Here is a 15,296-nt window from a genome sequence, read left to right as displayed (position 1 = left end):
CAATTTATTATTTATATTATAATTTAAACATATTTTTAAATGGTCACACATAAATCGTTATGGTGATAAGGCACATTTTGGTGGGAAACATTTTTTTCCCCCCAAAATCACTGTGCCCTTTTGGTTTTAAGAGATCTATAATTTGGAAGTATGATTAGTCCTCACCACAGCAGGTCTAGAGATGCCTGGTAAATCATCTCCTCCAGCTGCTGGTTGACTGAGTAGTCAAGTGGCAGCTTTTTTGACTGCACTACACCCACCCAGGTCTAGCCTGAGCCCTTTGTAGGGTGGGAAAATGGCAGAAGCAATTTCATTTGGCGAGGCTTTGGGAATGACATATTCTTTTCTGAATTGAGCATTTGAAGCACATGGAGTCCACATGCTATTTAACAGCCTTCCCTATGTCATAAGAAAGAATTAAATCTGTTATTTACATGTGCCTGGAAGGCCTGAGAGTAATTGATGCTCAGGTGGCATCCATAAATAGAGTTGACGAAGTTAGCAAAAACAAGAAAACAAACCAAACCCAAATCAGGATATTCAGTTAAGTGGGAATTTCAGATAACAAATAATATTTAGTATAAGTATGGCTCAAATATTGCATGGGACATATTATACTAAAGTGTCTTAATTTTTTTTCTGGCAACTCTAATTTAATTCAATTCAAATTCACAAATATTTAGAGGTAGGTCCTACGCCCTAAAAGAAAAGAGAAATGATTCTTGGTACAAAGTCGGTAAACTGCATACTAAAATAGAAGCTTTGCCTGGGAAAATCTCAATAATGGGTTATAGTATCAATAATGACTTACTTTATTTATGAATATTATTTCATATGAGCAATTTGGTCAAAAATCTTTTTTAGGGGATTGTTAACTCCAATAAAACTACTTAAGAAAATGCCCCAAACTGTCTAGTATGTTCAATTCAAAAATCTTTAAATAGAATACACATTGTTTAATGTATCCCACCTGGAAAGATTACATAATCCCAGTTTGCCTCTGTTGGTTTATATAATTGTGCTTTCCCAGTCAGCAGAAAAGAAAGACAAGAGACCCTTATGATGAGTGACAACGGGGCAAATGTATTCAGGAGGCACTGAAGCACAGTTTCAAATGAGGAACAAGTGAGGCCTCCTTGAGGAAGCAACTGGGGGAGAAACTGACATGCACCCTTTATCCCCCTTCCTTTTTTTTTTTTTTACTTAAAAATAGTTGTATTTGTATTCCACAATTTGTTCAAATACTGGTTTCTTTATAAACTTTCTACAGGATTTTTTTTAAACAAATCCTTCACATTGTGTCTTGACTATGACTTATGGAATTTCACGGAAATAGTTCTGTGTGTTTTTATTGTTCAATTTGTATTAAAGGGATGGCAAGTGGTCACATGCAGTCCATGTAGGATTCTAGTATGACATTTAGTAAGTTTTCTGACGTACACCATTCCTTCAATGCTGAAGGTAATGCATCTGTGGAAAGAAGGAATTGGACTGGAAACTGGTTTGCAGGGGTAAAATAATCAAGTTATCACAGGAAGAGACCCTAGGATCATGTGACCACTAGCTATGTGCATTATCATCTGGAAGGAGCTGGTCTTATAGGATTATGGAATGACCTACTGAAAAGTCAGCTATAATACCTGCTGTAATGCAACATCTTGAGCGGTTTGGAGTCTACCTTTTTGGATGAATGATATACTTTGAATAAAAAATGGCCTATTTCCCTCATAACAAAATTACACAGGTTTGGGGATATAATGATAGCCAGTCTCATGATCCTTAGGTGGAGGTTTTAAGGAGTCAAGGGAAAAATGTTTCTGCCAGGGATCAAAGTCATAATTCCACTGATTTCTGTCTAAAGATTGGATAATTAGCTCTTCTTTCATATTTCCATTTCATTTTAGGAAGCTATTTCTTCTCTATCCATTACTGTATAGAGTAGGCAAATTTACTGTTCGGTCCATCAGTCACCTTGAGGTGATTGTGAAGGAGCTATAGGAGGAACGCACATCAGCTCAAGACCCTTGACTTGGAAAACAGTGGTCTTCAGTGGCCATTGTATTGTTCTTCCATGAGTTGGAGCACTTGCATTGGGCTCATCTGATGAGGAACATTCTGGTATCTGCAGCCCATGTCCATGCGCTCTGCTCTATCTTGCAGTTTTCTAGGTCCATACATTCTGTTCTCCCTGCTTTGACTCAGGTCTTTTCTGGTTCACTGGTATCCTCTACTGTTTCTAACTACTGGTCCAGTGTTGTTTGACAGCAAGACAAATTTACAGGCAACCAAAGGCATAAGCAGAGTTCTGGAACTGTTTTTGCACAGTATTGAAAACTGAGAGCTGCTCTTCAAACATCCTAAGTTGACAAAGGTGCTGTTAGGAGAATATTGCTGCCTGCTAAGAATGGAACATCCATAATTACTCCATGACGTCACTGAGTTCTTATGCTTTTTTCTCTTGCTCTAAAATGGCATTTTGTTAGTTCCTAAATTTACTTCTACGTATTCCTGATATTTGTCGTAGAATGTTACATGTAATAAAAGTGAAGACATAAGCACTATAAGAAGTTAGAAGTATGGTCCATTGCTCTGGAATATCTAAATGCGTCCTGCCTCCTTCATAGATCATAGTATTAATGTTTTAAAAAATAATACCATGAAATGAAAATATATTGGTTTAACCAGTTTGGGTAGTTAAAGACACGAAGCTCTAACTACAAGCTTCTTTCTTGTAATGAATGGTCAAGTAGCCTACTGAACCTAAGCGCCAACCCATAATGAGTATTCTGCAGCGCTCCGAAATCTCTCTGAGAATGCAGGCCCCGAGAGGGGTCTCGAGTCCTGGATTCCAGTTCTAGCTCTGACCAGCTTTATGACTAGCACTTCGTTGGACCTCACTTTCCCCTCTGTAAAATGAGGCGGGGATGGGGGCTGCATCTGGAAGGTGTCAGTGGTGGTATTCTCTTAAGTCCATGAGTCCAATCACGCAAGTCGCGGGCAAAGGGCGCTCGCGCGCCCACCTTGGTAACGACGGCGAGGTGAAGGGGCTGCGACGAGACCAGAAGCCTGGTTTCCCCGGGAGGCACGGGCGCGTGGGCGGCGCCTGGGCGTCGAGTCGCCTTCCTGCCTGCGCAGGTCCAGGCGCAGCAGCCAAACGCTCTCGCCGCTCTCCGCTCCGCGCACTCTGGTTCCCGGGCGCGTGCAGGGGGACGCGGTTGGCGGAGGCACCCGAAAGGGGCGGGTCAGGAAGTGGAGGCGCGGCGGCCCGCAGCGGACTTCGGGCTGCAGAGGGCTTTGGCGACACAGAGGGCGGGAGCCGCTGGGGTAACTCCGGCCTCCGCGGAAACGATGGCGGAGGAAGAAGGTGACGGCCCAGGGGTCCAGCGCGCCAACTGTCTCCTGAGGTCTCGGGAAAGAGGGGCGGGGGCGCAAGGGGCCCGGAGGCCTGGATCTGGGAAGCTGCTCGGCGTGGGCTGGAGGGAAAGAGCAGGGCAGCGTGGGGAGGTTTGTGGAGAAATTCAGAAGGAGCGGAGTGAAGAAACCAAAGTTTTGTCGGCGGAAGTGGGAACAAAGGTGGAGCTTAGAGTTGGGAATCGGGTAGGAAGAGCAGCACCTGTGGGGGGTGTGTTTGAGAAGGAGGGCTGTGAGCACGTAATTCAGGGGACGAGGGATATAGTTTGATTCAGAAGATGTAGGTTTAGGTACTGAGTGCGTATTATAAAGTGATAGTTGTTTAACCAGATGCCTCCTTCCGAGTGTGCTCTTTAGGAGGCTGTGGATACTAACAAAAACAGTCCCCGGATTAGAGAAGGCGCATGCCAAGGGACAAAAGAGGCAGGGATTTGAGATTAACATGTAAGGTGAATTGGGAGGGGATGAACGAGCAGAAACTAAAGAAGGCCAAGTTTACTTATATGGTATGGGGAGATGGCAAACGGCTGGGACCTGTAAGTAGTTGAGGGGGAATTGGGAGGCCAGGAGTGCTTGGGGGACGAAAATGGGTCGGGTGGACAAAGTTTTCCATGCCCCCGCAGGGCCAGTGCCAAGAAAATTAATTCATTCAGCAATATTTAGTTATAGAAAATGATAGCTATTGAGAGAAAGATTGGGGAGTTGAGAGTAACTTAACTAGTGATAGCTATTCTGAGAAACATTCACGGCATAATAACTTTATGATACCCGTACTAGCTTCACGAAGAGATATATATTGACGGTGACGCTTGACCGAGCAGTTTTCATTTTGGTGCAAAACGTGCCTTTGTACCCTATTGAGTGGAGTTTGAATATGATCTACTGAGATTTAAGCCTTACTAAATGAACCAAGAGTGCAAAGGGAGTTTCAAGAATTCAGTGGAAAGCGATTTTAAAAATTCATTTGTAAGAAATGTTTGCTGTTCTCTGACTTGCTGTCCTGTCTCTATGTTCACACTGGCTTCATATTTGCTTTCTCGTCCTTGAATTTTCAGTGTTAAAACTGACCTAAATTTGAGACTCAACCCAAAAACAGCTTCAAAAACAAAACTGTTTGTAGTTGGTAAGGAATAATGTAATTCTATTTGTTGCCTAGGTTTTATCTTTGGTTGCAGTATATTATTTAAGACATTTTTTTGGTATTTTTTCCTTTTCTGACTAATTGTAAATCCACGGATGTAGGTTGATAAAGTAGCTTGTATGTTACTATGAGCACTTTCATGCTTAAGTTAAAGCATAAAAATATTAACACTGCGGTAATGAAAGTCTTTAATATTCTGCATCGTACAAAATGAGAAATTGTTTTAGATTGTAGTTACACATAATTAAATAGATGTGATGTGGAACCAATTAAGAATATATTTGTGAAATTTTACTTATGTGATATAAAATGAAAAAATGATTTTTGGTCGTAGAATTACAAATATTCCAGAGTAATTAAATGCATCTTATATAAGACAAATAATGGATTGCAGGTTAATTAAAATATATTTAATTCAACACATTTTTAAATTCCATAAAAATTTGGCTGCTTACTGTGGTAGGTGCTGGATATAATTGTCAACAACCAGTGAGTAATTAACTTCTTATTCATTATTATAATAATGCTAATAATGATATTCGTAAGCATGTCTGTGTACCAGGCATTGTTCTGAGTGTTTTACATTTATTTGGCACTTGATACTTTTTTTCAAGACACACGTTATCTTATATTCACTGTACTAAAATTAGATTAAATAGTCTGTTTTACTTGTGTCCACATGTTCTCTATATCCCTTTTTGCTTATCATTTACACTCACTTGGATCCTCTTCATTACCCCACTTTTTTTCTAAGTAAATACTCTTCAGGAATCTCATCTTCCAAAAAACGTCTTCCTTTATGCTACAGAGAGTCAGAGTGTTCATATTTATGCTTTCTGAAAGAAATGTTAGAGCCAAGAAAGAAGTGACAACCTTGAGTAGAGCAGTATTAACACTTAACTTGGAAATTACTATCTGTAGTCTGGATGGACATTTGCAAAGCCTGTTCGTAGTTGTGTTATCTCCTGTGAGGATCATTGGACCAGAAATAGCAGATTGTTTTTGAGGCTATGTTATCATTTTCATTTTGTTTGATTTTTTTTTTTTGTTTGCAATGCTAAAAAGTAAAATAGTGAAAGGAAACTTGAATTTTATCTTAGAGCTTTCCTATTGGAATTAATAATCCAGTTTTTCCACTGCTTTGGCCTTTGTCACTTATCCACATAGAGGTTCTTGACATCGTTTATCAGTGTTGAAGTTATAAGATCAATATAAAGGAAATAAGGTGAAATTTATGTCAATCAGATTTGTTACTTGGTGACAGGCAAAGAATTAGTTTTAGGAACAGGTTGAAGATATAGGCTAAAATGAATGCTGTATTTCCCAAGTTGTACTTTTAGCTCCCACAATTTTGTGCCACTGAAATCGGCATGTTTTAAAATCAGTGCATGCATTTAGTATGGTAATGTTTTTTCCCCTTGTAAAACTTACTTAATAGTATCTTAAAATGTATGGCATCTTACTTAAGCAAATATAGTATTATAGATCCTTTTTAGAGTATTTATTTGTGTGGTCTTTATCATTGCTAATATAGATTCGTGAGAGATGACTGTTAAGATTTGTATGCTTCATATTATTTGGGAAAATGCAAAAGTTTTGTGTAAGTTGTACTTTTATAATTAAAATCCATTTATGTGCATAGTGAACATTTTATTAAGTCCCTGTAAAGTGACTCATAAAGAATTTTTTTAAAAAAGGAAATGATAGCTTTTTGTAAAGAACACCTTTTATGTGAATATCCTCTTCCCAATTTATCTTAAATGTGTGCCTTTGGAATCTAATGAAAATACCTACCTATCCCTTTGGTCACATACATTTGTGACCAAATTACTTCAGTATATTTGTTAACTTGATTTCTGAAGTTATCCAATTAAGTTTTTTAATCCAGTACTATTAATGTGTTTAACATGCACCTGTACTACTAAGTAAACTTCTTATATTTTTTCCTTGTATTCTTTTTTGATAAAATTAAAAATAATAACTTGCATCTGAAGACTTTATTTGGCTTTACATAAATCTTCATTCTTGTCGACTGCTTCTAACTTTTGCTTTAACCCATAGAAGAAGAATGTTAAAAGGGCATCACGAGAAGGGCTATAATAGTATTTATTAGTTGACCCATATTTGCATGCAAAAAACTCCTCAAAATTCACAGTATAGTTTTTCTAATGTCATTTTCTAATTATTCAGTGGCTTCACTACGTAACATGACTACACAATAATTGATGGTATCGAAATGGTAAACAATTGACTACATATACAATTTTTTTTCTCACTGTGCCAGTTTTAAAGATATTTTGGCAAACATAAATTTGCTTTGAAGCTATTTTAAAATTTATTCATTTTCTACAGTAAAGTTAGAGAACAATTTAACTGATCAGCAGCAGTAGCTGATTCATTTCTCCTTTTTTGACTCCTCTTGTTAGGCTCATATTTCATAGCGTAAAGTCATCCCTAAGAGAAAAGAAAAAACTCTGCTTCTTTAAGGAGGAGGTAAATTCTTGTACCGCCTTATAAACTTAACAGGACTCTGTACCTACACAACAGCAAAACCTACCCCATAGGATAATTAATTCTAGGGAAGAAAAGTAGGTAAAGACTGAATATAGTAAATTCCTGTTCAGTTTGGAATTTAGTTTACTAATTTGAAGGTACTTTTGCATTACATTTTTTATTGGATATATAAAGGGTAGATAGTCTAATATTGGGAAATTTTTTGAGATCTTCCAAATATAGGGATATTTATAGGTTCAGCCTATTTTATAATACATAAATCTATATGACTATTGAATGATAATGATACTACAGTGCTGTGGAATTGTGCAGAACTTTCAGGATTGTTTATAGTTTTATGATTAATGCATTATATATTTTGATTAAAATAATTATGAATTATGTATTTGATACTCAGATAACTAGACTAATAAGCTAATTCATTGTATAACACTTTGTTTCCCAGTCATTCTGGAAAAGACTTTATTCTGGGATATTTTGAAAATAGCATCAGCTCAGGAGAAGAGCTCATTGGTTTATCAATAGGACTCTGAAAGCAGAAGCATAGGTTGGAGGTGGAAACTATATTGTCTTCTTGTTTGTAGGAAAGAGAGTTTTAAGGGGAGTGTTAAATTAATTATGAAAAAAGTTATCTTTATACTAAGAGATCTTTGTGTGACTTTTGCCTTAGTATAATAAAAGTTCATAATTCAGGATATAGACAGAATAATTTGATACATGTTGCAATAACTTTTCAAATATTTTAAGGATCAGCTATAGAACTGCGCCAAAGAAAAAAGCCAAAGTCTTCAGAAAATAAAGAATCTGCCAAAGAAGAGAAAATCAGTGAGACTCCAGTTCCTGAAAGAGCTCCAAAACGTAAGTTAGGTAGATCTGGAGTTTTTGTGCTACTACAAAAATAGTTATGCTATGTAGTATATTTTATAGTAACTTTTTAAATGTATAAACATTTTTAATCATGGTGTGATATCAGTCTACTTTCATTAGATTTTGCTGTAGAACGACCCCTAAATCTCACTCATTTACAACAGACATTTATTTCTGATTAACATTACATATCGTGCCTTCAGGTTGGCTGGTGTAACTTCATGTGTCACAAAAGAATAGCCCCTATATGGGACATGTTTTTCTTGTGGCCGAGAAAAAGAGCAGGAGAGCAGGCAGTCATGCAGGGCCTCTTAAAGTTTCTACTGAACTGGTACATTGTTACTTATACTCATTCTGTTGGCCCAACCCAGTCATATAAGTAATCCAGATAATGGGATGGAGAAGTATACTCTGACTACAGGGAAGCATTGCAGGTCACATGCTAGGGGGCAGGGATGAGTAATCTTTTTATAGGAAAGGACAAAATATTTGGGAATAATAATCACAGTCTACCATATTCCATCTTTTTAGTCATAAAAATTTTCTCTCCCTCAGATGAAATATATTTGCTACCTCCTCTACACCAAGGAAGAAACTCAGTCTTATCTCTAATCATGGCATCAGTCTTTAAGCCCAAGGTCTTTTTATCTACATCTGGGTCAGCTATGACTCAGAGACCTATAAATTAAAAGAAGTTATCTGCTCTGTGTCAGGGATCCCCAAGACCACCCCCATTTTCTGAAATTAGCTAGAAGGACTCATGGGTGTCAAATTAGAATCGTATTCACAGCTATGATTTATTACAGTGAATAATACAAAACAAATTCAGCAAAGGGAAAAGGCTTATGGGCTGAAGTCTACAAGAAACTAGGCACAAGCTTCCAAGATTCCTCTCCAAATGGCATCACACAGGAAGGACTTAATTCTTTCAGCATCAGAGTGTGATGTTTATAGTTTTGTCTACCAGGGAAGCTCATTAGTGACTCTGCACAGGGTTTTTGTTGGTGGCTGGTCATGTAACTTCTGCCTACCATCTACCAAAATTCTAGTGTCCCAGGAGGAAAGCAGTAGCATGAACCACATTGTACAAACAAAGAAGGCAGAGTAAACCACTTGTCAGTTAGCGAATGGTGGGAACCCTCCTGAAATCCAAGTCTCAAATGCCAACCAAGAGCCTACCTTGCAAGCAGGCCTTTCTTAGCAAAGCAGTTGCACTTCTGCACGTGCCCCCTTTCTCATTATACATTGTTGGATAGGGACAGGATAACCAAAATAAATGCTTTCATTCAGAAAGAGGAAGAGTGAGAGACATACATCAGCCACTGGTCCATAGCAGTTCTGATATTGTAGTAGATAAATAAGAGGTCTTCTTACCTACGGGTAGGGAATGTTTCTTGATTAGGCCCCAATTGTTTTCCTTGGAAGTAGTTTCCCAGTTCATTGTTCTTGGCTCCACCCTGTAGAGGTCCTTCTATTTCCATTATCCTTCTGAACCATATCTGAACAGCTTTCTTAAATTGCTTCCTACCCATACAAAGTTGAGCACCCATTTATGTATATTTACTCAAATAAGATAAAGACAGTAGGTCATCTCCAGATCTAATTGAGGGACTAGCAGCAAGAAAACTTTTTGGAAGCTGGAAAAATAATCTATATTATGCTATGACAAAACGTTTGTGTGTCTACATCACCTAGTATTCTGAAATGGTCTCCCATCCAAGTACTAACCAGGCCCAACCCTGCTTAGCTTCCAAGATCAGATGAGATCGGGCACGTTCAGGGTGGCATGGCCGTAGACTGACAAAACGTTTATAAAACTTCTGAGTGAATAGTTGTAATTTTAATACTAATTTTTTATTTTAGGTAACAAGATTGCAAAACAATGTGACTAAAGTGCCTTGATTATCAGCTGCATTTGATTACAGGAAAGAGATGTGTTTAGAACAGAATTGGCCTACTTGTAAGTAGGAATGAAGAGGAAAATAGAAAATCCAAAATTTCTGGGACTTACAGTGTTGAAGTGAGAACTTTTTTTTTAACTAGTCAGAAATTAAAATTGAGAAATACTTTGAATAAGAAAGGCCGATTAAGGTGAATTCTCAGGGCAGTAACCAAATCAAGGGCATGGCTGTCACATAGTTTATTAAAGTGTATAAATGAATTAAGGTAGTTCCTAGTAAGTTCTTATAGTAGGACAAAGCACTTAGGGGAAAAGGACAAAGAATGTGGTCCCACAAAAATTAGATAAGCTCAAAATACATGTTAAATCTTTAAAAGAGGCATATCTAGGAAAACAATTATGAGTATAGTTATTGGAATATGGAGCTGACTGGAATCAAATAAGTAAAAAGCCTACAGAATTATTCTTTGCAAAAATGAGCGATTTAATTTTAAATTAAGGTATAATTAACATACAATAAAATGCACAGACTGTAGGTGATAAATGAGTTTAGCCATTTGAATACAGCTGAAATAAGATAGAGAACATTTCCATTATCCCAGAAAGTTCCTTTGTATCTCTTTTCAGTAGATTTCCTCTGTACCCCACAAGACAACCACTCTTCTTATATTTTTCAATATCGATTAACTTTGCATGTCTAGAATTTCATTTAAATGGAATCATACAACAAGTATGCTTTTGTGTCTAGATTCTTTCACTTAGCTCAGTATGTTATCCGGTATAATGATTTTGAGATTCATTTTTGTTGCTGTAATTGTTTATCCCTTTTTTTTGTTGGACATTTGAGCAGTTTCCAGTATTTACTTTTTATGAATAAGGCTGCTGTGAACATATACAAATCCTTTCGTGGACATCTGTTTTTATACCTCTTAGGTAAATACCTAGAGAATTGCAAGCTAAGCTTTTGAGAGAGATGTACTATCAAAAGAACTGCCAGCCTAGATTTAGAAGGACACAGCTATCGAGGTCTTAAAATGATGTTTGAGTCTATATTCTATATGCAGGAAGCAAGCTGAGGAAGCTGCTCTTAGGGTATCTTTCATGAGGAGGAGTGAGTGTTCTGCTTTTGGGAGGGAAGTGAATATTTGTGATTAATGAAGCAGATTCTGCTGGAACCTTTTCTTCTACCCAAATGTTTGCTCTCTTCCCTAAAAGTGGATTATGCATTCCTTCCCATTGCTATGTGATTTGGAGCACCCCTCTGAAACAGGGTATACTTCCCTACCCCAGTGTCGGGTTTATCAATGTGACTTGCTGGGCCAATGGAATATGAGTGGAAGTAGCAGTGTACTACTACTGACCAGAAGCTGTAAGAGGCTGATTTTGCCTGTTTTCCTCTTTTCTTCTGTCGTGAGAACATGTCTCAAGTAAGGATTGATCCCAATCTGGAACTCTGAAGAAGATACAAGGAGAGCCAGAGCTAATTTGAAGTCTGGAATTGAGTGGAGAGTTACCGCTTAACTCTGAAACCTACAAGTAACATGAGTGAGAAATAAACCTTTGTTTTTTAAGCCACCGATAGTTTGGGGTCACATTTTTATCACAACAAAGCTAACTAATAGAGTAATCTTTTAAAGCATTTGGGAAATGAGTATAAAAAATGTAATTAAACAATCCAGATATAACAACTATGAAATAGTATTTTAACTCTTGGGAAATGAGTATAAAAAATATAATTAAACAATCCAGATATAACAACTATGGAATAGTATTTTAACTCTGACTACAAAAACATATTTTCAGGCCAGAAAATGTGGAAAATAGAGAAAAGTATAATAAAGATAAAATATATGCATAATTCCAGTAGATATAGCTACTCTTAAAATTTTGGCAAGTATTGTATATTTTTTAATGTACTTGTACTATTTTTTACTTTTTGTGAGATCAACTTCTACATTTCTTAATGTGTCACTAGCTTTTCCTGTGCTTTAAAGATTACTTAACTGTGCCCTATACCATTGATACTGTATTTATGTATTTTTGTGCATGATCAGCATTTTACAAATGAAGGGACTGGAGCACAGAGAATTTATCTGATTAGGCTGGTTTATGACTAACATAACTTAGAAGTCAGATCCTTTTCAGTTTTCCAATTAAAATGATAATTTTTTTAAGACTGTAAAAACATTAAGGTCCAGAGGCCCAGAGCTTCTTTATTTTCTCTAAAATATATCTACTTATGTCAAATACTGATAGCTTAATTCCATCTTTTACTCTTTATAAAAAATTTTCAGAAACAAAATATTTGATATTAAGGTAAGGCATTTATATACAGATATTCCTAAACTTACAAGGAGGTTACCTCCTGATAAACCCATCGTAAGTTGAAAGCATCCTAAGTTGAAAATGCATTTAAACTACACGGTAGAATGTCAGTTGTTTACCATTGTGATCATTTGCGAGACTGGGAGCTGTGGCTGTCTGCTGCTGCCTAGCATCACAGAGTATTATACCATATACCACTAGCTGGGGAAAAGATCAGAATTCAAAATTTGAAGTACAGTTTCTACTGAATGCATATCATAAAGTCAAGAAGTTGTAAGTAGAAATGCTATAGATCAGGTACCATCTGTATAAGATTTGGTTGAATATATTTTTATAACAGCCCCTAATAATTAGGATTGATTTGCCACTGTCTAAGACTTAATGGAAAAAAAAAACAGGAAAAGATCCATGTTTAGAAGCCTTGAATTACATTTGCCAAACTGACACCACACATGAGTTTTCTTATTTGTTTTTTTTACTGAATTCTAACTATGTGCCAGGATGCTTTACACATGCTATTGGAAAGAGTAATTTTAAAACAGCTGTATCATACTTACACTAATATTTATTAGGTAATGTTTTTCAAGCATTTTGAATATAGTTCATATTAATATAGCTAGTCTTTAATGTCTCTAATATGCTATGCAAACTAATATTTATGAAATAATGTTTTGAAAATAACTAAGATTTTAGTTTAGCTAAACTAATAAATTGACAAGTTGATTTTTACAAACTTTCAGTTATCCGGTAACAGAACACTGTGCTTTGGGCCCCTAGGCTTATGCTTATTATTAATCTTAATAGCTATAGCAGGACTAAATCATCCTGTGTGTAGAAAATCCAAATGTGTTTTATGTTATTTCATCAAGAGGTAGTTATATATAACAGTTGTATATGATGTTTTAAATACATAATCATCAAAAGCCATTGAATTGTATACTTCAAATGGTTGTAGTTTATAGTATGTAAATTATTCTTTAATAAAGAAAAAATTCCTTGATAAAGGAAAATATCAGTAGTAATTCCGAATGAACCTGTATTTTTTTCTTTAGATATTTGCTAGTATATTCCTTTTTTAAATTAATAGGCTTTAATTGTAAAAATATTTTTTATTTATAGAAGAATTGAACAGATAGTACAGTCCGCATGTTACTACCACCTCACACACAGTTTTCCAAATTCATGAATCGATATTGACACATTATTTTAAACTGAAGTGTGTATTTTATTTGGATTTTTTTGGTTTCTACCTAAAGTTCTTTTTCCTGTTCCAGAATCCCATTCAGGATATATTACATTTAGTTGCCATGTCTCCTTAGAATCCTCTTGGCTGTGACAGTTTCGTAGGCTTTCTTTGTTTTTGAGGGTCTTCGCAGTTTTGAGGAATACTCGTTAAGTATATTGTAAGATGCCTCTCTATTGGAATTTGCTGTTTTTCTCATGAATAGATTAGGATTATAAATTTGGGGGAGGAATACCACAGAGTTAGAATTCCATTTTCATCACATCATATGAAGGGTATATATTAACCTTTGATTACTTTTCCTTTTAATAGAAATGCATAAATATAAATATTTGATCTACATCTGATTACTTTTAATATGCTTTTTCAGATGTATTATTTCAGCGCTTTGCAAAGATTTTCATTGGCTGTCTTGCAGCAGTTACTAGTGGTATGATGTATGCTCTCTATTTGTCAGCATACCATGAACGGAAATTCTGGTTTTCAAACAGGCAGGTAAGAAGAAAGACTTCTGAGCATGTGAAAATTGTTTTAGTATTTAATATTAATTTAGGTAATGTGCTTTCTAAGGAGCCAAAATAGATGTGCGTTATATATGACAAATGCTTTCTTATTTACAGCCGTTTAGAAACAAAATGGTGTAGAAGCTGTTTTGAGAACACAGTCATAGTATCAACCTTGAAAATTTTAATAGAATGTATTCAAGGCCATAAAATAACTATGAGGGTGCTTTCCTTTGTGCAATTAATTTATCAGGGACTTTTGATGACAGTGAAATGGTATGGAGTTTAATCAGCTTTTTAGTGGTTTTGATAGTTTACATTTCAGAAACAATCTGCGTAAATTCCAGCATCAAAATATATTAATTTTTAGATTATGTGATTAGAATGTTTTGGGGTGGGTGAAAATGATTAACAGGCATAGCGGTATTCAGATGTTGCCTCATATTAGTATGTTTAATGTTGGGTTTTAAATCATGTATATTCCACGACTCTTTAGTCACTGTAATTATATTCATAGTTTATTTGGCCTTTGATAAGTTTGTTTTAAACTTACTTTCATAATCAGATTTAATGTGTATTAACAAAGTTCACAGTGTTACTACTTGACTCTAAACGGTTTTCTTTTAGCCCAAACTGTTTAGTTATTGTTCTTACTTTTGAGCAAGTAGTTAAGCTGACTAAATGTTTTTAAGCCATTGATTTACCTAGCACCACCAAAACATTTAACTGAATATATTGGTTTGACAAAAGCTATTACTGTAGCATATCTTATTTCCTTAAAAATGTTATCCAGATAAACTCTTGGTAGTTCCCAAACTGAATATACAATAAAATCATCTGGGGAGCTTTCAAAAAATGACTTCCCTCGCAGATTCATAGTTCAGGGTGAGGGAGTGACTGGAATCATTATTTCAAAAAATAATCGTAAGCAATTTTGTTGTGTGGGCAGAATTGAGAACAACCGGAGGTTTGGAAATACAGAAGGCATTCCTCATGAACCTTGTTTTTCATAGCATTATGAGCAAGGAGCATTGGTGTCATCTGGGAGCTTTTTCAGAACTTCAGATTCTTTCAGTTCCTACTTTATAATTGAATCTACATTTTAATAAGATCTCTAAGAATTTCATATGCACATTAAATTTGAGAAACACTGATTAAGAGTTTACGTCTTTGAAACCTTAGAAAGAAACAAATCTGTTTCTATTCATAAAAAAATCCTTTTAAGGAAATTTATTTAGATTAATAAGCTGTAAATGAGAAAAAAAGGGTTCACTGATCAAATATAACTGAGAAAGACATCCTCCTGGAGATTGATGATGCATAATGTATACTGAAATTCTGAAAAGTCTTTCAATAAAGAAACCTATTTAACTTTCTTTAATCCAGCCTTTC

At 35.8% G+C, this 15,296-nt stretch overlaps 1 protein-coding gene and 1 non-coding gene across 9 annotated transcripts in view; one reads left to right on the top strand and one right to left on the bottom strand.

Annotated features, from left to right (window-relative positions):
* Positions 1 to 3,209: 3,209 nt before the first annotated feature.
* Positions 3,210 to 15,296, top strand: part of DPY19L4 (dpy-19 like 4) — a 63,366-nt gene continuing 51,279 nt past the window's right edge. The window contains exons 1-5 of one of the 8 annotated variants that reach the window (XM_023525582.1): positions 3,288 to 3,404; positions 7,814 to 7,924; positions 9,797 to 9,893; positions 11,249 to 11,378; positions 13,772 to 13,896. In XM_023525582.1, coding sequence (XP_023381350.1) covers positions 11,375 to 11,378; positions 13,772 to 13,896 — 129 coding nt within the window. In that variant the 5' untranslated portion in view covers positions 3,288 to 3,404; positions 7,814 to 7,924; positions 9,797 to 9,893; positions 11,249 to 11,374. Of the gene's footprint in view, positions 3,405 to 4,188; positions 4,378 to 4,466; positions 4,535 to 7,813; positions 7,934 to 9,796; positions 9,894 to 11,241; positions 11,379 to 13,771; positions 13,897 to 15,296 lie in introns of those variants that run through there. The other 7 variants (XM_023525581.1, XM_023525586.1, XM_023525583.1 and 4 more) reach the window with 7 other exon arrangements.
* Positions 9,613 to 9,731, bottom strand: LOC111733549. The gene has a single exon (XR_002778019.1). It is a non-coding gene; the product is annotated as a 5S ribosomal RNA (ribosomal RNA).

This window comes from Pteropus vampyrus, unplaced genomic scaffold (assembly GCF_000151845.1).
Source record: "Pteropus vampyrus isolate Shadow unplaced genomic scaffold, Pvam_2.0 Scaffold572, whole genome shotgun sequence".
Taxonomy (NCBI): domain Eukaryota; kingdom Metazoa; phylum Chordata; class Mammalia; order Chiroptera; family Pteropodidae; genus Pteropus; species Pteropus vampyrus.
The sequence above is the reverse complement of the archived record's forward strand: the minus strand, read 5'-3'. Positions and strand labels throughout refer to the sequence as shown.